General features: G+C 33.0%; 1 protein-coding gene across 1 annotated transcript; it reads left to right on the top strand.

Annotated features, from left to right (window-relative positions):
• Nucleotides 1–10: 10 nt before the first annotated feature.
• Nucleotides 11–23,430, top strand: TYW5 (tRNA-yW synthesizing protein 5). The gene is made up of 8 exons (XM_051985924.1): nt 11–142; nt 6,318–6,472; nt 12,910–12,979; nt 14,673–14,717; nt 18,982–19,119; nt 20,599–20,686; nt 21,103–21,219; nt 23,087–23,430. The coding sequence occupies exons 1-8, from the start codon at nt 68–70 to the stop codon at nt 23,341–23,343; spliced, it is 945 nt and encodes a 314-aa protein (XP_051841884.1). The 5' UTR covers nt 11–67; the 3' UTR covers nt 23,344–23,430.
• Nucleotides 23,431–25,166: the final 1,736 nt, after the last annotated feature.

Below are 25,166 nucleotides of genomic sequence, written 5' to 3' on the forward strand. Positions count from 1 at the left end.
CGGACCGGAAATGACAAGCCGGAAATGAAGGGAGAACCTGAGGATCCGGCACTCACTAGTAGGTACCATGGCGAAACGCATTCCAGTACCTCAGCTCGAGGGTGTCACGCGTGAAGAGTTCCTGCAACGCATTTATCCACAGGTGAGGCGGTCAGCTTCGTTCGTCGAGCGTAGAAAGGAGCCACTTACTTTATGCTCCATACCCGGCCTGGGTTCTGGCATCGCATCCCTTCCGTGGGACAAACATGTCAGGGGCTTGAGTCTCCAGTGCCTTTTTGAGACTCCTTCTACGAATTAATTACTTAATTATCTTTCGGTTGAAGAAGCAGCCTCTCATTGTAGATATGGCTCGATTGACACAGACTGTGGTACGGTGGATTAAAGCCCGATTGGTTCGAATAGGACTTAGCTAGAAAAGGAAAATTACTTCTTCGTGTCTCGTTTCTATTATTTGTAAGAAGGAAACTAAAATACCACCTACCTTACCGGGTTGTTGTGAGGTTAAAATGAACTAATGTGTGTAAAGTGCTTTGCAGACCGTAAAGCGCTATTGTAGAAATAAATATCAGTTCTTGACCCCCATATCGCCCGGTCTGAAGTTTGCGACTTCGGAGTAGTCGTAGCTTGCTATGGCTTCCCCTGGCGGCGCGGAGGGCGCTCTGCAACCTTGCCGCGTTGCTGCCCATTCCTGCACGGATTGCATTCTAACTTCTGGAGCTCATCAAGCATTGGGTGCTTTGGATCTTGCTTGCGAACTTAGTACTTTTTACATCTCTAGTGCTTAGCATAAAGCAGTGGATTTAGAGTCTGAAAAATCTTGAGTTAAAATCCTGCCTCCTACACTTCATAGCTGTGTGATTCTGGGCAAGGCATTTTTGAATTGCTGTCTGACTCAGTTTCATCATCTGTAAAATGGGAATAATAACAGACCCTAACTCCCAAAGTTGTGATGAAGATAAAATTAGACTTTGCCAACCTTAAAATGATATATACATGCTAGTTTGTTACTTTTATCTGGCTCAGTTTCCATATGCCATATAGTAAGGGAGCTCAACTTCTGTGCTTAGGTAGGAATGGTTTAGTTCAGCTAGATGATACAAGGGGTAAAGCGCTGGGGTTGGAATCTTGAGGGCTCATTTTCATATGTTCAAATCTGTCCTCAGATACTTGCTATTTGTGTGGCCTTGGCAGAGTCAAGCAAAACCCATTTACCTTAGTTTTCTAATCTGTAAAATGAGCAGGAGAATGACAAGCTGCTCTAGTTTCTGAGGTCACAAAGAACCTGAAACTACTGAAGGAATAATTATCCTCTTCTCTGCAAAATTACTTTTCATTTACTCTGTGTCCTGTAAATTGTCTTCCCAGTTAGAATAGGAGTTCCTTATAAGCAGGGATCAGTCTGTGTATTCCCAAGCCTTAATATGCAGTCTTTCATAAAAGAAAATGCTTGTTGATTGATATCTTCAGGACTTATATGCATATTTAAGTTAATGAAGCAAAGTATTCATCAGCCAATAAACATTTATTAAGGACTTACTGTGTTACCAGGCCCTGTGCTGAGCCTTGGGGATACAAATAAAGAAGAATCCTTCCTATATATTCTAAATAAGGGAACAACACATATTCATTTGAATATATATATAAAATGAGGTAGTTTGGGGAAAGGGAATCCTAATAGCCAGGTGTACCAGGAAAAACTTCATGAAGACATTAGTACTTAAATCTTGGAGGAAACTAGGGATTTTGAAAGAATAAAGAGGAAGTACATTCTAGGATTGGAAGCAACTGATGTAAAAACAAGGAGGGTGGACCGAAATGTTTTGTAAGTGGCTAGTATAACTAGATCACAAAGTGCCAAGCAAAGAATATGTGTAAGGAAACTGGAAAGACCAATTTCTAAGGACTTTTAAATATCAGAAATTTTATATTTTATTTTTAGGGCAATAGGGAACCCCAGAGATATAGAATTGGAGAGAGAAAACCTATTGAGAATGGCATGATCTGACCAGACATACACTTTAGAAAATCACTTGGGTAGTTCTGTAGAGGATAAATTGAAGGAAATCCAAATAGAAGACTTTACCATAGGAATGTCAGTTTCAGTGGAAAGAAGAGATCTGCTGGAAATTATGGAGATAGAAGGGGCAACCAGATGGCATAGTGGATAGATTGTCAAGTCTGGAAATACAAACACTTGTCTTCCTGAGTTCAGTCCTGGCCTCAAATAGTAACTGTGTGATCCCAATAGACAAGTCACTTTCCCTTGTTTGCCTCAGTTCCTCACCTGTTAAAAAGAAAAAAAAAAGTTGGAAAAGCAAATGACAAACTTTTTTTTTGCCAAGAAAACCCTAAATGGGGTCATAAAGCATCAGATATAACTGAACAACAATAATGTAGATAGAAACAAGATTTGGCAACTGATTGGATTTGTGGGTGTGAGACTGAGGATTTGAGAGTGATGCTGGTTTCAAATGTGAGTGATTCAAGAAGTTCCACTAGGGGGTGTTAGAAAAACAAGGATCTGGATTTAAAACTCTAGTTAGTCAATACACATTTATTAAGTGTCCTCAAGGAGTTTACACTTGCGACTTTAAAGAAAACTGGAAGAAATTAGTCAAAGTGGTGGAGGGAAAACCTTCTAGGCATGGAGTCAAGCAACAAGCATATATTAAATAACTATTTTGTGCTAGGCACTCTGTTGCTTTGTTCTGTTTTGTTTTATACAAGGAACAAAATAATGTCTTTGTGAAAATATTTTACATTCTAATGGGGAAGACAACTATATATATATATATATACACATATATAAAATGCAAATAAAATATGCAGTTTTAAAAAGTTTTTTTAATTTGAAAAAGAGGGCACGAACAATTGAGATTAGGAAAGACTTCATGCAGAAGATGGTACTAAAGTTGTGTTTTGAAGGAATGGAAATGCCAATCACAAGATTTGAATCTAGAGCCAGAAATGACCTCTGATGCCATCTTATCTAAACCTCCTAATAGAGAGCTAGTAACAGAGTTGATATTTGAACCCAAATCTTTCAAGACCAGAACTTTCAGAGTATTCTCTCTCTGAGGTAGAGTAAAGAGGAGAGTTCATGCCAGGAATGGGGGACAGCAAATAGAAGGGTGGGAGAAGGGTAGGACTAAGGGACTGAAACAAAAATTGTGAAGGTAGAAATGATAAAATTTGACAACTGATGGGATAAGTAGGGTGAGGCAGGAATATTCCCAGATTATGAATTTAGGAAATCAGAAAGATTGACTGAAATAAGGAAGCTGATAAGAAGGGGATGGTTTGAGAGAAAAGAAAAATTCATCTTTGGAGTTTGTCTCAGTTTTAAATGTCCAAAAAATAATTGGTAGTGCAGGATGGAAGCTCTAGAGATCCAGATCTGTAAGTCATCTGCATAATAATTATAGTTAAGCCCATGGAAACCTCTGAGGTTACCAAATGAGTGCAGAGAGAGAGAAGAGGGCCGAAGATAGAATCTTGGGAAATATTTACAGTTAAGGATACACCCCACAAAGGACACTGAAAGCAGTTACACAAGTAGGGTGAGAAAAACAAAAATCAAGAAAGAAAAGTGTTGAGGAGGAAAGGGTGATCAAGAGGAAAGTGAATAAACATTTTTCATTTTGCTTAATGTATGCAGGCATGATGTTAAGCATTTTATAGATAGCTCATTTGATCATCATAACAACCCGTGCAAGTTAGTTAAGTGCTGTTGTTATCATCTCTCTGTTATATTTGGGGAAATTGAGGCACCCGGGGTAAATGACTTGCCAAGGATCTCACTGTTGATAGGTGTGTGAGACCCAGATTTAAATTCAAATCCTCCTGGGGATAGTGCTCTGTCCGCTGCACTACTAGCTGCCTGGATGCTTGGTCAGTAATATCAAATGTAGCAGACAAGTCAAGAAAGATGAAGACTTGTCAATTGAAAGCTTGTTGGATTAAAACTGGAAAAAGGAGGAAAGTAAAGACAACAGGGATAATAATTTTAGAAAACATTGAGGGGTGGAGATATTGGAGGTCTCAGTGAGAGCAAAGAAAGTATTTAGGAGAAATGAGGCCTAGGGAATCATGGAAAGTTATGGTTACACAAAAGAATGCTAATTAAATAAATGGTACACTTGAGTAATGGTGAGCTCTGTTATGTGACCATTCCTATACAGTGGAGCTAAAGTGATGGAGTTGGTCTTGAGATTTAAGGAAGTTGAGGAATTGAGAGACTGGAATATAAGGGAATGCCAATGTGATGCTGATTACAAAGACATCAGTTGAGGAGTGGATGAAGGTGGTGATTAAGATAGTACTTGTGAATTGAAAGGGAATGACTTGGGGGACTTAGTAAACTAATTAAAATAATAAAGGAGGAAAAGTTATTGAGTATTAGAGGTAAAGGTAAGTATAGTGATAGTGGGATTCTCTTAAAGACCAGTATGTATAATAAGAGTAAAAGAAGGTACAGTCAGTACTGGAAAGACTGACTCGGGGTATAGTGATTCTGGGGGAAGCCAAGTCTCAATGAAGTTAGTATCTGGAAGAAGTATGAGAGAAAAGGAACTTTGATCATTTTAGAACAAAATTTCTAAAGAGCGCCGTGAACGGGATGGGTGAATTTAGGATGGGCATGCTTAGGGTTGAGAGGATGAAGAGGAGATAGTAGAGTTGGGTATAATTTGGTACAGGAAACAGGAGAAGTCATAGGGAAGTAGCAGGTTACATATGAACAGTAAAGCTCTTAAGACTAGTCTCATAGTCAGATATCAAGGATTGGTCTCCACCCTACTGCTGCAGATGATCCTCCAGTGGGAGAGGGCTGTAGTGGTAGAGGGTGGAGCTTTCCTTTCTCCACCATCTCTACTGGAAGAGACTTTTAAGTCATGCAGTATGCTTTACATAATGATACTTGTCCTTTCCTGAGAGAAGTATAAGAGGTTAATATTTCTTAATTTCCTTTTATTTTGTTTTTATTTAACATTCTTTCTATATAAAGAATAGTTCTTATGTTTGAGATGAAAAGATTATCTTTAGGAAAATACTATAATACTATTATTGGAGTTTGCATTTTCTATCTTAATTAGAATCCTAATGCTTTGTTCTTCAGCCTTTGCCTGTAATTTCTCTTGCATCACTTATTATTTTTAGTATTGTTCTTGTAGCCTTTGTGATCTGTCCTCATCTTTCTTTTACTCTTCTTCTCTTCCATTCATCTCTCTCTTTGAATGTTTATTGATCAGATATCCAACTATACTCAGTCAACAAAAGAGATCAAATTTCTCATCTAACCATAGAGAGACAGTGCATTGTGATGGATAAAGACTGAATTTGGTGACCTGGGTTTAAATCCCCATATCTGACAAGTATTAGCTCATTTTTGAACCTCAGTTGCCTCATTTCTAAAGGAGAAATAATAATAATAGCTGAAAATATCTTTCTCATTGGGTTGTAATGAGGCAAACATTATGAGATTGTATCTAAATACTTTGCAAACTTTAAAATCCTATACAAACATCAGCTATTAAATTTGAGACACATTCTTTTTTTGAATGAAAAACCATGCTCAAACCTGGAATTATAGTTAATAGGATTTAAGTATGGACAAGATCTGGAAATCATCTAATAGAATACTTTCCTTTTACAGATGAAGAAACCCAGAGAGAGACAGCTACTTGCTGAGCAGAAAATAGAACGTAGGTCTTCTAACTTGAAATATAGTACTTTTGCCATAGCACCATTGCATGTACTCAGAATAGTTTCTGATTTAATTAAAATGATGTCTTTGTACTTCAAAAGAAGAATATTGCACAATTGCACTTTTCTCTTGAGTTAAGTAATGGCAGCTTATAGTATCAGGGCTCTGCTCTAACAAGTTTTCTATAAAGTAGTTACATAATATACCACTTTCCTGTAGTGTTTTTTTGAAAGTACTTTGGAAAGTTATATCCATTCTGACATAATTGATTAGTACCACAAAAACATAAGATATTATGGGAATGAAAAAAGACAGTTTCATAAGAATAATGTTACAAGTGGGCGATTGGACAAATTATGTCATAGTGAAATTGTAGTGGAGTTTGCAGTGGGATGCTAGAGATTGTGACATTAAGGCAATATTACATAGTGTAGGCTTATAAACTAAAGCATTAAAAATAAGATTGGTATTGTTATTAAATTTGTTTTTATATCCTATATGCCATTGATAAATCACTAAATCTTTTTTGCATATAATTTGTAGATATTGTTTTATTTTAGTGACATTAACCTGTAATACAATTATTCTTCATTATTATTTTGATAATCAACAGAGAAAGCCAGTAGTGCTGAAAGGAATTGACCTTGGAACATGTACAACCAAATGGACAGTGGATTACATCAGTCAAGTAGGAGGAGCTAAAGAAGTGAAGATTCATGTTTCAGCAGTTCCACAGATGGACTTCATCAGTAAGAACTTTGTGTATAGGTATTCACTTCTAAGGTTTACTGTAGTGATCCAAATAACTTTGGGGAATATTCTAAGTATTTTTGTGCTTTTTGGGTTCTATTATTCATATATACAAAAATATTACAGATACTTTGAAGTTAAGGCTTTTAAAAATCTAGATTTATGTCATATAAAGATTTTTTTTTTTTAATTGAAGTAACTTTTCCATAGGATACCCTTTGATTAGGTTTCTTTCAGGGAATTACCAGAATCAGAGCATTGAAAGGCAACTTGTAAATAGTTCTTTTTCCTTCTTAGACTAATTATATTTAAATCTGAGCATGTGGTAGGTACTCAGGACTTAGTGACTAGGTAGGTGAGAATCTCTCTTTTAAAGCAATTTTTATCATTATTCAGTACTGAAAAATAACTTATTATACTTATTTCACACTGCTATTTAGTAGTAAAATTATATATTTAGAACTGGAAAGAACCTCAGAGTTTATCTATTTCATTACTTTCATTTTATATTAATTAAAGTAGTGCTTTTTTTATTGTACTTTTTTGAAGATGCTCTGTATGATATGATTTTCACAATAATCCTATGAAATGGGTTGTGCAAATATTGTGATCATTGTCTTAAATATGAGGGAGCTGAGGCTCACAGAAGCTAAGGGGCATATCAAAGGTCATTATCTCATGTTTGCTGGGACTCAAACCCAGGTGCCCCAACAGAATTTTCAGGTCCCCTGAATCTGAGGGCATTTATTCTTGGTCTTACAGAGAGTCCTTATAAAGAGTATAAAACAGTTATTATTTTTTTTTTAAATAGAGTAAAATAATAGTTATATAGAATAGTTATAGTTCAGTCTCTAATTCACTGCTTTCCTCTATAATGTGACTATTGCCTTTTAGTATAGGATTTCTATCAGTCAGATAGATGTTCCTTCAAACAGTTTAGCTTCCTAGTTCTTCAGTCTCCACAAATTCCATGATCTTTTCCATTTCAGCCACAAAGAGGTGGTCACACTCTTGATATTGTTCATCACCTATAAAACTTTCATGATCAATAATTCTGAAATTTCCATTTCATAATTTCATATCATGTCTCCAGCCTATTTTTGTTCCTTATTATGAGTGATGTGGTTGGGATCACAATATTTAGTTCAAAATATACATGTAACAAATTCACAATAACCATTCTCTTTGGCAAAAGCTAAATTTATTTAAGGAAAGAAGTTACAGACAAATGAAGGGTTACAATAAATACCAGGAATGGCAAATAAAAATAGATTTGGGAGAGCATATAATTAGCAAGAAAAAAAAAAGGTAATTTCCCAGGGGAATTCACAATTAGCCAGGAGAAAGGAAATACTGGGTAAGGCTAATCAGAGTTGGCTAGAATAAGGAGAGAGATGCCATTAGAAGGAATTATCTGATAATAGCCTCTTCCTAACTAAAAGAGTAAGTGACATTAAAAATACTATTAAAAATTAAAAAAAAAAGATTTATAAGCTGCATCTATCTGTATCTATATAATAATGCATACTCACACATACACACAGATGGAGTTTTTTTGTTTTGTTTCATAAATTCATAATATTATAAACTTACAGCTACCTCAAAGTGAAGATCATAGGCCCATGCCAGAAAAACTCATCATATATTAAGGGCATTTTTCATGAGGAATATTACAAGGGAATAAACAGGCTTTACAGTTGGTATTCTACTGACTACCTCTTGCCATAATGTAGACTGAAAGATGTAGAAAATACAAGAGTCATTCAATGTTGACTTTAAGAAAAACCCAAAATGATTGATAAAGTAAAATGTTGCCTTAAAGAATCTTCTCTAAGCTTCTCAAAACTATGCTAAGTTCCTTAAAATATATAACAATAAAGATAATGTTGTTTGATCTGCTGATGATTTCAAACAAAGCATAAAACATGGTCATCAAAGACAATCTTCACTCTCAAGAGGAGATCTTGCCTAGATTCAAGTTGAGATTGCCTATAGATGGCAAGTTCTTCCAGATATTCTTGTTTATCCATGAAATTGTGCTGTCTATATCAAATCCTATTATACAGTTAAAATCTAAAGTAGGAAACATGTAGTATTTCCTAAATGACTACTCCAAAGAGCTTGGTCTAATTACTGAAAAAACCAAATGGATGAAAATGCCTTTTGTCTATATTATGACATAAAATTAGATGCACAACCTGTGTGTGTATTTGTATGTTGTCTGTATGGAGACTGATGATGAATTTTGCCCAGAATTGAACAGCAGGATGAGTGGGCTGGGTTGTCTTTGGGAAACTGCAGTTCTTTTAATGATCCCAGGTGTCTCCATAAAACAAAAGCCTATCTTTTTTTTCCCACTTAAAAGTATTTATTTTTCCCAATTACATATAAAGATAGTTTTCAACATTCATTTTTGTAAGATTCTGAGTTCCAAATTTTATTCCTTTCCCTTCTCACTCCCCAGGACAAGTAGTCTGAGCTAGGTTATATAAGTACAATCATGTTAAACTTATTTCCATATCAGTCATGTTGTGAAAGAAAAATCAAAATAAAAAGGAAAAATTATAAGGAAAAAAAAAGTGAAAATAATATTCTTCAGCCTGTATTCAGAATTGAATCCATAGTTCTTTCTCAGGATGTGGATGGCATTTTCCATCACAAGTCTCCTGAAATTTTCTTGGACCATTGTATATTGCTTAGAAGAGTTAATTGTGATCATCACACAATATTGCTGTTATTGTGTACAAAAATCTCCTGGTTCTGCTCACTTCTCTCAGCATCAATTCATGTAAGTCTTTCCAGGTGTTTTGAAATCAGCGTGCGCATCAGTTCTTATGGGACAATAATGTTACATTACATTCATATACCATAACTTATTCATCCATTCTCCAACTTATGGCATCCCCTCAGTTTCCAGTTCCTTGCCACTACAAAAAGAGCTGCTATAAACATCTTTTTACATATGAGTCCCTTTCCCTCCTTCATGATCTCGTTGGGATACAAGCCCAGTAGAGACAATGCTGGATCAAACAGAATTCAGTTTTATAGCCCTTTGGTCATTGCTCTCAGTTGTTCTGAAGAATGGTTCAATAAGATCACAACTCCACCAGCAGTGCATCATGTTTCAGCATTCCCACATCCCTTACAACATTTATTATTTTCCCAAAATTTATCTTTTTAAAACCTGTAGTTTTCTGGTGATACTCTTTGACTGTAAGCACCTGAAAAACTGAATTTGATTATCACCCAAAGGCCAGTGGAGTAAACAAGATAGGTATGAGCGGGCTATAATATATTGTTCATTTGTTTTTAGTTTTGTTTGACTCTTCATAACCACATTTGGGATTTTCTTGGCAAAAATACTAGAGCAATTTTCTGTTCTTTCTCCAGCTCACTTTACAGATGAGGAGACTGAGGCAAAAAAGGCTGAGTGACTTTCAGGGTCACACAGCTAGTGTCCGAGGCCAGATTTGAATTCAGAAATATGAGTGTTCTTGACTAGGCTTAGCCCTTTGTCTACTTCACCACCTAGCTGCCCTGTAATAATTTCTTGTTTTTTTTTTTTTTTTTTTTTAAACTATGTAGTAGTATAAAGGATACCATAAAAGGAATGTATGGTTTAATGGTGAAAATTAGAGATAACTGATAGTTAACTAGGAGATAACCATGGTATCTGGAAAAAAGCAAGAAAATTGGCATGATGGGTGGATCCCCTATGCTTAATTTATGGGATAATATGGACAAAAGTATCACTGGAGAGACAGGAAGAGATAAGCTATTCCTGCCTTATTAGAAGGAATACCTGATATCTATTATATTTGAGAGAAGGTTTCAAGCATGAACAATTCATTTAACAGTAATGAATAAATTGGGTCAGTGACCTCTCAATGGCTAAAGTGCTGGAAATGAAGGCTCACAAGATTTTCTAAGCTTAAGCATGTTTTTCTGATTGGCCTTAAAGTACCCCATTTGGACTCTCTTGATAAAAGTAAAGCAGTCTGATTTTAATGAAGATGTGGGTTAAGAGTCATCTTAGCTCCTCCCCACTCAGAAAATAGTCCTCAGATAAAGGATTAGGCTACTGATATTAAGAATAATCTGTTGCAGCTTTGGTTGCATCAACCCCAAGCCTACTGGAGTAGAGAGTAGAAGTAATTACAAGACATAAACTTCACCTTTAAGCATGTTTTTCTAGGACGCAGGTGAAGGATGAAATTACAAGGGTAAGGAGTTTAGGTGGGAGAGTATTAAATTTCTGCCAGCTTAACTATGTTTTAAAAATAGAATTAAAATCAATTTTCAATTTTACATATCTTAATGTATAGTAGAATTGGACTTTGATATCTGTGCCCTTTTCCTGGCCTGGCAACTTATTGGAAAAACCCCAGTATGGATATTATTTTCAACATACTATGGGAAGAATATTTCAAAGTATTGCCTTTCACTTATTAGAAGAAAATTGTATTAGAAGTTTTGTAAATTTTTTAGTCATTAAAACTAAAGAAAATAAATTTCAAGTCATATTGTTGATATTTTTCATGTTTTGTATAGGCAAATTCTGTCAAATATCCAAATTTTAAAGTTTTTAGTGGCATTATGAGATAGATTCAGCATGGTATTGTATGGGTTTCATTAATATGAGGTTAAAAAATACTGAGTGCAGTTCCCAGGCCCCTGAAATCTGTGCAGGTTCACCAAGATTTTGGTTTGGAGACAGTTAAACAGAGTTTCTAATATCCTGAACCATTCCTTTCTTACTAGATTGCTTAAGCTGCCAAAGCATTCTTTTTTCCTTGGTGCCTTTGAATTTCTCACCATTATGGTTTTCATTTATAATAGGATTGGATTTAATTGCTGTAAACTTCTCTAAGAAACAGTAAGCACTGTTCACTTTTCATTAGTTTAAAGGAGTAAAAAATCCTTCTGGAATGATGAGTGTTTGTAGCCTGTGGTTAATGATTGTTTTCAAGAGGGGTAAATGCCAAAAATATAATCACATGGTGTTTGAATGTCATTTTGAATTAGTTTCACCTCTTTTCAGATCTTTTAAGCTGATTAGAACTTGTTCTAAAAACTTGTAAAATCATGAGTTGGCTTATTTATTTATTTTTGCCTTATATGACTTTTTATGTAGTCATTCACAGGCAGTGTAATTAAGGGTAGATTATCCATTACAATAAGGTAATAATGAAAATCTTCAGTAATTAAGAATCATAATTTTGACAATACCTACTATCTACTTACTGTCAAATTACTTAATCATAATTGTTAAGAAATAGTTAAACTACCTTGGCACAGTCTGTAAACATAGATAAATATGTTTGCTTATGGGTTGTCTGAAAATGAAAATCTTTTGATATCTATAATTATGAAGTTATAAAAATAATAAAATGCTATTTCAAATATATAATTGCATAACCTTGAACAGCCATTCCAGTAGTTATAAACAAAATTTATCTTTTGACTTAGCCGTGATTCAGTGTGCTGTAATTTGGATCACTTTTTCAAAACTAGAATTATGTTTTGATTTTATACTCTGATTTTGTGTATTTTAAAATTCAGATTTAATTCATTTGTTTTGTATGAGGAACATTATTCATGATTTAATACTATAGGAAATATGTAGTATGGTACATATTTTAAAGGAAGAAGGAGATTCAAAGAGAATATATAACATTAACAATTAAAATAAAAACCTATTAAGAAAATGACAAAGGTAGGGACCCAATATAAGACCACTTCCCCAAGTTCCCTAGAAGTTTACATAAAGCATAGTCTTATGGCAATACTAGTAAGTAATTAAATGATCATATTATTAGTGGTATACAGGTAAAGAAAGAAGAAAAACAAAAGGCTTTTTAAGATTGAGAAGCTTACTGTATTCATAATGGAACATCAAAAAAAGTGTTTTGCTAATTACTTGCAAATTTTTTAATATGCTGGACCTTAAATATTTATAGCAATTTAAAACTAGAAAAGGACTACAGCAATGAAAATTCTTTGCTCTGTTTAATATTTTTAGTTCCTTGAGTACTTTTTTGAAATGCATGTATAGAAAGAGCTATCATTAATAAAATTAATTGTTAAGATAATTAATATTGTGATAGGGTCTAGTTCAGACTATTGCACAGATGAGGGAAGTGGGAAGTAGATGTGTACATGTTAGAGTATCCACATTTTAAATAGGTAAGTTGGAGCAAGAAAAGAAGTAAAGATAAAAGAAGATTCATGGCTTCACAAAATAGGATAACATGACCCTTATTTATTCCATGACTTAAGTTAAACTTTCTCTGTACTGTTACTTATCTACAGCTAATTTAGGTTTTACTTTTTTGTATTTTAAACTATGATGTACTTTAAAATAGAAGACATTAATTATTAAAAATTCTATCATATAGAGCTCCTAGATCATTATTAGTTCTTTGATTAATTTCAGGTATTCTTTTGTATTTCAGAACTTTACCTTTTGACAAATTTATACACAGAGCAGCAGAAAACAAGCACACAGAGTTTTTTATTTCAGAGGTAATTGCTTCCAAATAGTTTTCATATCATATAGTGGTATTTACACACCAACACAATTGATTTTAAAATATTAGTGTAGTTAAATAATAGTATATTTATTCAACTTATATTTTGCTCACTGAATCTTTATTGGTTATACCATGAATGATCTTTTTCACTTTGAATTTGTTTTGAGCTGGCAGCTCAAGATAATGGGTACTAAAGGCTGCATGTTTTGTATAAAACTAGAATGATTCTTAAGGTATCCCTGGAAAGTGCCAACAGAACTCCATTTGCCTACTTAATTTTTCCCTGCACTGTTCTTAGATAGTAGAATTAGACTGTCCAACAGTTATAGTGCTTCATTCAAGGGAGTTAAAGGGGTGTGTGTGTGTGTGTGTGTGTGTGTAACAAAAACATTTTTATACATACACAGAAATGAGGCCAGTAGGAAATAAAATGAAACAAAACTGAGCAAATATCAAGTGTCAAAGCCAGAGAAAAGTGTAAAACATAACCTGTTAAGAGTTACATAAATAGGAGAAATCTGACCTTGTCTACCAAATCCTAGAACACTAGAATTAGATAGGTATACTACTTGAAACATTGATGGTAGACAGTACATAGGTTGTACAAACTGAAAATATAAGTAAGTACAAGATATAAATAAACTTCTGCATGATCTCTAATAGAGAGTTGAAAGAAGCTATGAATATTTAGGAGTTAGATCCTTAATTTTTTTTAATTCAGTGTTATGGTGTTTAAACCATAATCTCCCATAATATATTAATTGATATTTTTGCCAGAGGCTGAACACTGAAACTAGATTATTTTGTCCCTCACATTAGCTTTTTATTAAATATGAAATAAATGAAAGTATTGATAAATACTTTCTAATTAATATTGCTCCTTGCTTTAGCTAGTAGGCTAAATATTCTAGATTCAAAATATTTCTGACATTTAATATCAGGAAATATTCTTGATTCCTTATTTGAATTGGTGATTAATACCAAGAGATGTGGTTGAGGGAATTCTGAAATTCTTAATAAAGGAATAGCTAGATGGTGTAGTGGATAGATAGTGCATAGGTCTTGAAGTTAGGAGGATCTGAGTTCAAATTCAGCCTCAGACACAACTCTTACTAGCTGTGTGACCCTAGTCAAGTCACTTAATCCCAATTGCCTCCGGGAGAATAAATAAAATTCTTAATAAAATGTTAAGTATCACTTGTTTAAAAAATTATTTTAACTATAATCAATATTTATTAAGCACTTACTATGTGTGAGGCACTGTGCTAAGTGCAGAAGAATACAAAAAAGGAAAAATACTAATTTTATTTCTATGTCATTAGCATTTTAAATGTATTAAATAGTACTTTGGTTCAATACTGTCTAATAGAAATGGAATTTTTTGTGATAGTACTAAAGTGAATTCTGATTCATATCTCTAGATGAAATAATGAATTTTATTCTATTTTGATTCCTTTGATGAGTTATTTGCACTTACTCATTAGCATGATTTGATTTTATATTTCTTCAACAAGCCACCAGAGAGCATTAAAAAAAAAGGATAAGACAGTAAAATTACTGAGCTTATAAAAAGCCTTTTGACTAGATTGTTTTTTTTTAAAAGTCCATAACTTCTTTATTTTCCAATTCATGTATATTTAAAAATTAATATTAATGTCATTTCTTTTCTGGGGGTCTCCGTTAAGGATGAGAAGTACTACTTGAGATCACTTGGTGAAGATCCTAGAAAGGTGAGAATTTCAGTACCAAAATAGCAATATATTCAAGAATTTAGCTGTATTCATTGTGTTGTACTATGCTAGGGATAGTGGGAGGTAGAAAAGTTAAATTGAGTCATTCCTTTCCCTAATGAATCTTTTAGTCAAGAAGGGAATAACACAAATACAGAAACCATATTACACAATAGTATATGCCAAGTGCATCAAGGAATTGAAAAAAAATTGCTCTTAAACAGTCTTAGGGGAGGTTGTGACTAACCTGGGAAGTTTTGGTGGCAGAGTTGGCATTCGAATGGGATACAAAGGAATTCCATCAGGTGAAGAACAGAGCTGGCTAAACAAAGTAAACAAAGGCACCCAAATGAAAGAGCACATAGTATGAATTCAGCAGTTATAAAGTAGATCAGTTTAGCTAGAACATAATGTTTAGAGAGTAGAAATATAAGATACAGCTAGCAGACAACTGGGACCAGATTACAGGACTGGGGATGGGGAGAACATGATTAGTGCCTTGCTTTCTAGGCAACACTAAACCAGTGAAAATTTGGTCTAAGCATTACAAAGAGGCTTTATAAATGTTGACAAGCCTTGTTTTTAATGTTAAAATTTTACCCTTAAAAAACATGTAGTCTGATAAATTTTTTTTCTTCTTTGTCTCATATTACTTTGTTTAGAAAAAAATTCTAAACACAGACTGTGCCCTTTAGAGTATTACGTTGGATTGTTTATCAAAAATATATACAAAATAAAAAGTAGCAAAGCAGGGAGGAACAGTTTTAGGTGGCACAGTGAATAGAGTGCCAGGCCTGGAGTTAGTAAAAACTCTTCTTCCAGGCTTCAAAATTGACCCCAGACACTAGCTTTTAAATTTTAAAAAATATGGGGAAAAAAAATCACCTCTTCTATCTCTGCTAGGTGAGCATGTGCCCAAAAGTCATGCCAAATCTCTTGCAAATGCTTTTCTCCATGTCTTTATTTCTTGTTGGCTCCTTCCTATAAATGAAATGATTGACCTAGTTCTAAACTTTTGAGTTGCCAGAAATCCCTCCTACAACTAATTCTTAAACAGTTATCAATTTAGCATGTTTCTTGAAGCAAAATTTAAATCTAGCATATACTACAATTAAATTTTGCTTCTTCAGTTGAAGAATTGTGTTAATATGTTTGAACAAACCCTGAATAGTTTATTGTAGTAGAATTTGACTTGTATTTATGAACAAATTATGTCTTGTGATCACTAGCAAATGACTTCTAAGGGACTTAATGGCAACACTACACTACCTCCATTTTGTATCTTACTTGAAGAGCCCCATTTACTTTAAGCATAGGAAAATATTACTCTGATACAATAAAAGTTTCACATATCTGATAGAGCAACCATCCAGAAATGCTCCAAAAGGGCAATTTTAAATTTACAATTTAACATTCCTATTAGTATTGCTCTCTGAAGTATCCAAGATGTTGATGGAAAGAAAATGTATATTTCTGTTTTTGGCTCAGGCTTATGATTTCTTAGGTATAGGAAACTCTGAGAAAAAAATTTCCCTCTACTAATACAGAATGGCATTTGCTCTGCAATCTACATTTACATATTAATATTTATGCATATATGACATACACATATATAACATGCATATATATATATATATATATATTCATACATTTAGTCTGTAGCAGTGCCAAGACCTTTGGAACTCTCAATTCATTTTGGCATTCTTTACTATCCATGTTGCCACATTCAGAAGTACCATTCTGATCCTGTCATAGTCTCATAAATATAGGCCAAATTCCCCACAATGAGATAAAAATACTTGGGCATGTACTGAATAATACTAGTTTTTATAAGCACATTTAGGTTTTAGATAAACCAGACCTGAGGGGAAAATGTGCCTTATTTAAATCTATGTGACAATAGAATTAAGAAATCCAAGATGCTATGGATATGTTTTAGTTTAAAACTACACTAATTATGAAGAGTTAATTTTTACATTCTTTAAAAAATAAAAATATTAATTATGACAATAAAAAATTTAGCAAATATTTAATGAGGGAAGACAAGCCGAACATCAATTTCTTCTCCTGAGAGAGCTATCGTGCAGAGGCATTTAATACTTGCCAAGTATCCACAAAGTGTTCAGTTCCTTTCAAATACACACCTAAAAAAATGATTCCACGGCCTTACTCCTTGTGAATGTAGTCTTAAACAGTAATACATACGTGGATTAAAGTTTTGGTTGTTAATGTATATTTCTGTGTTTGCAAGCCTGTTTTTAGGAATATATTTAGCATGTTCCAAGAATCCATTTACTCATTCTGAGAGGCATACTTCTTGAGAAAAGAAAATTGAAGTAGTATTTTATTTGGCGGCAAGGGACTGGGAAGTTATTTCATTTGTGAACAGGAAAGTAGGGGGGAAATATAAAATTGAAGGAAAGGGATAGATATAAAGATTATTAAAACATAGTCCCTATCATTATTTAGCTTATAATTTTACAGTTAATAAAATATTTGGTTAAATTACTGACCAAAGTCAGTTTTGGTATATTGAGGGTATTTGGCTATGATATTATATTTCCAGTTGTCTGAAAAAGAAATAGTTTCATTGGCTAAACCATTTTATCTGTGTTGACTAAAATTCCCTTTCTTAAAACTCATTAAAAAATATTCATCTTTATAACTCTCAGACTGAAAGAATACAACTTGATCTACCATTCAAGAATGCTAGTTATCCATTCTTCATTGCTGCTAAGGATAGAATAAGAGTTCTATTAAACTAGAGAGTTTGGGATTCATTTCTTTACAAGTTGTTAAAATTAGAAGAGGGTTTTAGAAAGGGTATGCAATATACTCATCAGGAGATGTAAAGTTTATCAGATATGATTTTGTATAAATCTTATAAGCATTCTCTTCTTTTTACAACTTCTTATATAATTTGTAGTTCTGCTCTTCTGACTTTAGTTTTAAGTACCTGTATCTTTTGTCCTCTATGATTTATGAATGACTTTCAGCCAGTGATTGTAGTTTCAACCAGCCTTTCTCCCCTTGTGTAAAAGCTTTCCTGTTCCTCTTAACTTAGCATTGCCACCTAATCCTTGGATTCCCAAAAAACTGAGGCTGGGTGTGTTTCTGAAGTCACAGGTCAGAGGTGATTTGGATGATTCAATTCAACAACTAATAAGTGTCCCATGTGTGGTGAGGCCTGAGCAAGACAGAGTTAGGAACCATGCCAGCCTTGTTCGCAAGTAGCTCATAATTTAGTAATTCAAGGAAATGACAAGCCAAAGTGGAGGTGATGTTTTAGGGTGAGCTTTGAAGAAAAGGAGATACTTAACAGACTGAGAGGCAGGGGTGCTGATTGATTGGTGCAAATAAAAGCAGCCTGGAAAGGTTAGGATGAGAACAGAGACAAACAAAACTGTGGCTGGAATGTACAGTACTTGAAAGGAGAGTATGTGAAGATGGGTTTATTTCATTGCTAGAATTAGAAATTTATACTTTTTTTCCTTGGGATCCACTAAAAGGTTTTTGAGTTGAGGAATGACATGATCATAGTGGCTTATTAGGTAGATTATTAAAATAGCTCTAGGGAAAATGAATTGAAGAGATAGATTAAATGCACGAAAGACTAGTTCAGGAGGTAAGGTGAGATATTAGAATCTAATTTAGATGGTTGCAGTAGGATTAGAAAGGAAAGGTTAAGTATGGAAGAATATGGAGGTAGTACCAAAGGATTTGTAAATTGATTGGATACGTGTGGTGAGGGAGAGGGGAAGACCAGAGATAATTGCAAGAATATAAACTTGAGAGCCTGCTGGTGCCATTAGCTTAAGTAGAAAAATCAAGGGGAAGAATAAATTTAGGAGAGAGGCAATAGATAACTATTTTAAACATGCTGAGAACATCACGATGGAATTATCCAGCCAGCATTTGTAAATATATTGTACTGGAGAGATGTTAGGAGTAGAGATCACTGACGCCGTGGGAATGGAGGAGATAAGGGAAACATTTTTAAAGAGAGGTGAGCACAGAACACTTGGGAATACACACATTTAGCAATGTTTGTTCATTAGGAAGATTTCTGAAATCTTTTCATAAAATTTATCTTGTTAATAAGAGGAATACTAGAGAAACTAAAGTACTTAAGTTTTAATAGTAATAGAAATGAATATGCAGTTTTACAGACAGCTTAAGAAATTTTAATCATATTGTATGATTATTTATATTAGTCTACCATGCATTAATAATTTTTTCTTTTCTAATATCTTTCTCAATTCAGGATATTGCAGACATCAGAAAACAGTTTCCTTTATTAGAAGAAGATATCAAGATTCCTGAATTCTTTGAAAAGGAACAATTCTTTTCTAGTGTCTTTCGTATTAGTTCACCAGGATTACAGCTGTGGACTCACTATGATGTATGTATACAACGTAAATGTGAAAATTAAAACTAAGTAGTACACTGAATACTAATTTGGGTAGTTAATTCATTCACTTTTATTAGATATTCCTCATCTGAAAATACCTACTTAAAAATAAACAGAAAATAGAAGAGTCTAATGCTAAGGTTCTTTTTATTATTTGGTGGAGCTGAATGGAGACAGAGTGAGAGAGTAATATATTATGCAACAATTTTGCAATAGGTATTAAAGTCATACTTAAAGTTTCTACAATATAAAGGAATATAATTTTTTGCCTCACATTGCTTTGTTTTAAAATCAGCTTATAGATTTCTCAAGTGGATTTTAGCAGTCTTCATTGACATAGGACAGACTAAATAAAGATTGTTCTATTTAAAAATTTTTGAGAATAAGAGTCAGATTTTTCTTTGTTTCAAAGGAACATTTTTGTTTGCCCAAATGGTCTTGCTCTTAGTGGCAGTAGTGGGAAAATGACAGTTTGTAATTATTAAAAGTGTTTGAAATAATTACATTATACTTGTGAATTTGTTTTAATTTTTTCTATCTAGACTAAATCCTTTACCTGAATGTAAAAGGCAACATGTAACTAATTAGAAGTCAAAATTTGGGAAATTTAAGTTATATTACCACAGTGCTACAGAATTCATAGGTGAAAAGATTAATGTTCCTCTGACTGACTGCAAGAGAAATGACATTATTTGTATTGTGGATTTCTCTTTTTAGTTAAAAAACAAAACAAAACAAACCTTTAGTAAGAAAATCTATTACTCTGCATATTAACATTTTTAGTAATTCATACCAAAAAAATGATAATTTGGATCAACAGGTGAATGTAAATTTGTTTCATTAATTGCATTGATAAATTTTTCAGATCGCTTTTCTGCATAAGGAATTTAGAGATCTTAGCCTGCTTATGATTGCCTGTATAACAAAATTCATCAGTTATCTAAAAATTCATTTGCTTTTTACTATACATTTTTTGAATTTGTTACCATTTTGCCTTATAGGCAGGTAGAGTCGATATTAATCACCTCAACATTTTATAAATAGAAAAACCGAGTCCACAGAGAACTTGACTAAGTTTAGTCACCCATAGGTGAGATAAAAAAACTGCAATCCACATAATCTGTTATTCCAATTGAATTTTATGCTATTATTTCATTGAATTGAATTCTTTTGAGTTCTAGGCCTTTTTTTTTTTTTTTTTTTTTTTTTTTTTAACCAATACACTATATAGAAATGCTACAGGTGGTAATAGGAATCATTGTGTCCTAAATACAAATTCACCTGTCCTGTTAGATCAACATAAGAATTTTAAGTATTGTTATTATAGGCATGCATGAAAAAAGAACTTTAGGCTAAAAACTAGCATTTGGAATGAATTTTTGATTTGATTAATGAAATCTTGTTGGTCCCAGATTTTTATTTTATTTTTTGCATTTTAAAAAATCACTGATAATGTTTACTGATTTATAGGTTATGGATAATTTCTTAATCCAAGTGACAGGGAAAAAACGTGTTGTATTGTTCAGTCCTCGAGATGCCCAGTATTTGTATTTATCAGGTATGTAGTCTATTATACTTTAAGCCAACATTTTTGCTGCCTAATTTATTCAGTTACATTTTTTTAGAATTCTGAATCTGCATTTCAATAGAAAAAATCTTGGAGCTTGTTTCTAATTATGATTCATTGTATTCTCCTTTGTGTAAGAGTGTATGTATAATGATAGACTATATGAAGAACTAGATTATTGGATTCACACTTTAATTATATTACATTAGCTTCAACAGATATAATGGGAGGGTAGGTCATTGAAAATTGTCTTAGGTTTCAGCAGAATAATAATTGTTCTTCCAATGTGAACATAATAACTGCACCATATAGTAGAGAATATATTTTCAAAACTTGTATTGGTGATTGCTTTAAAAAAAAAAAACATGACTTTGTTAAATCTGTATTGTCTTTTTTTAACTTTTCAGGTACTAAATCAGAGGTGCTGAATCTGGATAACCCAGATCTGAATAAATATCCACTGTTTTTTAAAGCTAGGAGGTTTGAATGTGTCCTTGAAGCAGGAGATGTATTGTTCATTCCTGGTAAGATTGCTAAAATTCACCAGTATGCTTTTTAAATATTTTTTCTTGTCCATTCTTCTTGGTATGTATTTATAGTGCAACGTTATATCTTATGTTATTTCCTAAATGATTGGCAATAAAGCAGAATTCTCCAAAATTATCTTACATAATAAAAATATAGTTATCTCTAGCCATTTGGTCAAACTGGAAAAAAATGCTCTGATCATGTAGTCTCCATAAATTTATGAATATAACTTATTTATCAACAATTTTTGTACATCTTCTAGAGGAAATTAAAGAACATGAATACTTCTCTTATATCCACAATGTTGGATTTCTTTAATCCTAACATTTCTGCTACCTTTAGCATGCATTTTTTTTGTGGACTTGAGATCTCATTTCTTTGTGCTGTAAACAATACTTAATTTTAAAATCTATGCCATCCCCATTTATTGAGCAATATAATAACATCTCTGATTAATCCTAAAATTTTTTAGCTCAGAAAAATTATATTCATAACTGAGATCAAAATTTATGTCTTTTATATAGCTGAATATAAGAAAAACATTCTTGGTGACTATATATGAATATGTGTATGTATTTGCAGTATTACCCAAAATTTAAACATTTGTGATGGTTTAGTTGAAGCTTTCTTCTTCTCTAGAACAAGCTAGTACATTAGCTTTAAGTTAGCAATGCTTTTATTGCATAATTTCCTCAGTATTCCAACACAATTTAAAAAGAAAAAAATATTGTCTCACTTTGAACATTGAACTTTGACCCACTTTTAACTTTTTAATGCAATGTATTTTCTGCTATTTTCATCTTTTAGTATAACAACAGAGTGTTTAAAAATGTGTTTAATGTGAGTGTACATGACTTGGGAAAGGGGAAAAGGGAGAGAGAAAAATTTGGAGCTCTAAATATTACAAAGCTGAATGTTGAAAACTTTATATATCATTGGAAAAATACTACTAAGTAAAAATCAAAACAAGTAACATTAACAAAATTATGCTTTTTAAAAGAGCCCAAGAGAGTGAATTCCCAAGTTTTTTTCCCCTGTACTCAGTTTCATATTATTAAAATCTATTTTATCATAATTATTTTTTACTTTTAATTGGTAAGATATTGCTGTAGCATTTTCATAGCACTTTAAAATGCTGAGTTTTTAAGGCTCAATTGAAATTCTAGTACCTAAACTCATATCTATTTGGTGGAGGAGCCGGCTGCTAACAATGCCTTAATCATAAGAGCATAATAAAATTTCATTCATCCCTTCCACACACATCCTTTCCATAAAAGCAAAAATTTTGCTTTACCATTATTTTTTATTTTTAATGATCTAAAAGCAGTACAACAATCATAATTGCAACAGAAATGTAAAACTGAGGATACATTAAATACAAATTTAACCACATTACAAAAAGCAAATTACAGCTGAAACAGGAAATTTTTGAGAACAAAAGTAAATTGTTATACAGAATCCAGGGTCAGAGATACTCCTCAAATAGTGGGAATGTCCTGTCTATATGAAACATAGGAGCTTTAATGTGGTTGCAAGACTAGAGAAATGTAAACAAGTAACACAAACTACAGGCCCAAATTCCAGAACTAAAAAACAAATATAACTTTATTATGCCTTTCAAGTTAAAAGGAAAATTTGCTTTTGCCAAAGGTTTGGAAAGTAAGAATTATGCTGTTGACACTTTAAATTGGTTGGCATTCTACAAAAGTTAACGTGATTCATTGAGTGTGCTAACGAAGGAAGCTTGATATGGGATTTATTTCTTACATTGGCTACATTCAATTTGTGATATTTCACTGACATTTTGGGGTTTTTTTAACTGCAAATTTATTTTTAACTTATCTTTTTTTAAACTTTTTTTAGCTTTATGGTTCCATAATGTGATCTCAGAAGAGTTTGGAGTAGGAGTGAATGTTTTTTGGAAGCACCTTTCTTCTGAATGCTATGATAAGACAGACACCTATGGAAACAAAGATCCTACAGCAGCCTCAAGAGCTATACAGATTTTGGACAGAGCCTTAAAAACACTTGAAGTGTTACCAGAGGAGTACAGGGATTTTTATGCACGGCGAATGGTGTTACGAATTCAAGATAAAGCTTTTAGCTCTAACTATGAATAGATAATACACTAAAATAAACTGCTTAGAAAATTCATACATTGTACAGAAATACTAAATAAAAAAATTATTTTAAAATCTTTTAAAAAATTGAAGTGCCATAGCCTGATCATTAAAACACCCATCAAGGATTGTTAAATTGTGTTAACAGACTGTAAAAAGGAGTTAGGTAACAGCTTTACCATTTAGTTACATGTCTTTAGGCAAGTTTCCTAACTTCTGGGCTTTATTATCTGCAAAACAAGGCTGTTGAATATGACCTCTAAGGTCTTGTAATATTTTGAAATTAACACTTAATATGGTTTATCTGAATTGATCAGAGAGTTTGGGTTCCACTCAAGCCAAAGTAATGTCCAATGTGAGGTTAACATCTCTTCCACCTGCCATTGCTTTTCTGCCATCTGTGCCATGCTGAAAGTTACCTAATCCAAAGTTGGAAAAGTACATGTTTGGTCAAAGAAAAAATTAGGTAATGTGTCCCAGATTCCTATCTTGTTATACTGTTAACACAGATAACTTAAGCCTGCCTTATATTATAGATTGATACTTGGCATTTGCCATATAAGGGCAATACCAGTTTTTAGATTCTGAATGGTTTTACATTACTTTGAATTTAGACAAATTTTCTTTTGGTGTATTCTATTTTTAATTATAAATACAAGACACATTTAAAATCCCATGTACTTTTGTATTTGTGTAATATTAATGGAGGTAAGATTATGAAGAGGAACAGTTACAAATTTGGGGGGTTGTTTTTGCAGTTAGTGCTACCCTGCCAAAGGTATGTACCTTTTGTTGGTCACAAGACCTAGATAAGCCTCCCCATACTAAACTCCTATTCCTTCAAAAATATCTATCAGGCTGATTATTTTTTGGACAATTTCCTTACTGCCTTAGTTATCAGATATAAAAATTAATTTAAGACATTATGAATTTTTTTTCCCCAGGCAGGACTCAGTGATTTTTTTTTTTTAGAAATGGGATGCACTACACTACATGTGAAATTTTCTAACTTTTAACAATATATTTCCCGCTGCTAACCATTACTGTTTTCTGATTACCTAAAATCCACTTTAGATATTTCCTGGAGTTTGAAGTCCTTAAGAAAATGCTACAATAGTGTCATAGCCTATGTGGACACGGCTTGATAAAGGACCAGGTAGAGATACTAAGAGATCACATATTGTCTTTAGAAGTCAGTTGTATTCTAGTTATGTAACATTTATGCCACTCTCCCAGTTGCTAGCTTCTGACCCCTGCTTTGCAATCTGTGACTAAGTTAGCTTCTGGCTCTCTTCAAATCTTACTAGTGATTCTGTTAATACAACTCCAGGATTCACTATAGTTTTTGTTTTTCAACTTTTAACTCAGCATTTACTTAGAAACTGAAAATAATTTAAATCTATTAATTCCTAGTAAATGTTACTGCCATTGAGAAAAGAACCACTCGTGTGTGTTTGGACTGTATCTTCCTGAGTTCAAATCTGGCCTAACACTAGCTTTGTGAACCTGGGCAAGTCAATCTTGTTTGCTTCAGTTTCCTCGTCTTAAAATGAGCTGGAAAAGAAAATGGCAAACAACTCTAGTGTCTTAAGAAAATTCCAAATAGGATCAAGAAGAGCAGGATGTAATGGAAACAAACAGCAACCAAAAAAGCATACATCATTCTGGGCACATTCATGATTATGAAAACACTCATATTTAGGAATAGTCTAATCATGGTCTAGTTAGGAAAGAATTGGACTTAAATTGAAATTTTATTGTAAAAAGCAGTTTCCATTAAGAGAAAAAAAAATAGGGTATATAGTTCCTTTTCTGATTTTCCC

This window comes from Antechinus flavipes, chromosome 3 (genome assembly GCF_016432865.1).
Source record: "Antechinus flavipes isolate AdamAnt ecotype Samford, QLD, Australia chromosome 3, AdamAnt_v2, whole genome shotgun sequence".
In the NCBI taxonomy this organism is placed as follows: Eukaryota; Metazoa; Chordata; class Mammalia; order Dasyuromorphia; family Dasyuridae; genus Antechinus; species Antechinus flavipes.

What these genes read in the sequence shown, in the direction of transcription:
- TYW5 (XM_051985924.1), top strand. Translation starts at nt 68, where the DNA reads ATGGCGAAACGCATTCCAGTACCTCAGCTCGAGGGTGTCACGCGTGAA. An exon ending in TGCAACGCATTTATCCACAG is followed by an intron (nt 143 to 6,317) that starts GTGAGGCGGTCA and finishes GATAATCAACAG; the next exon opens with AGAAAGCCAGTAGTGCTGAA. An exon ending in AGATGTATTGTTCATTCCTG is followed by an intron (nt 21,220 to 23,086) that starts GTAAGATTGCTA and finishes AACTTTTTTTAG; the next exon opens with CTTTATGGTTCCATAATGTG.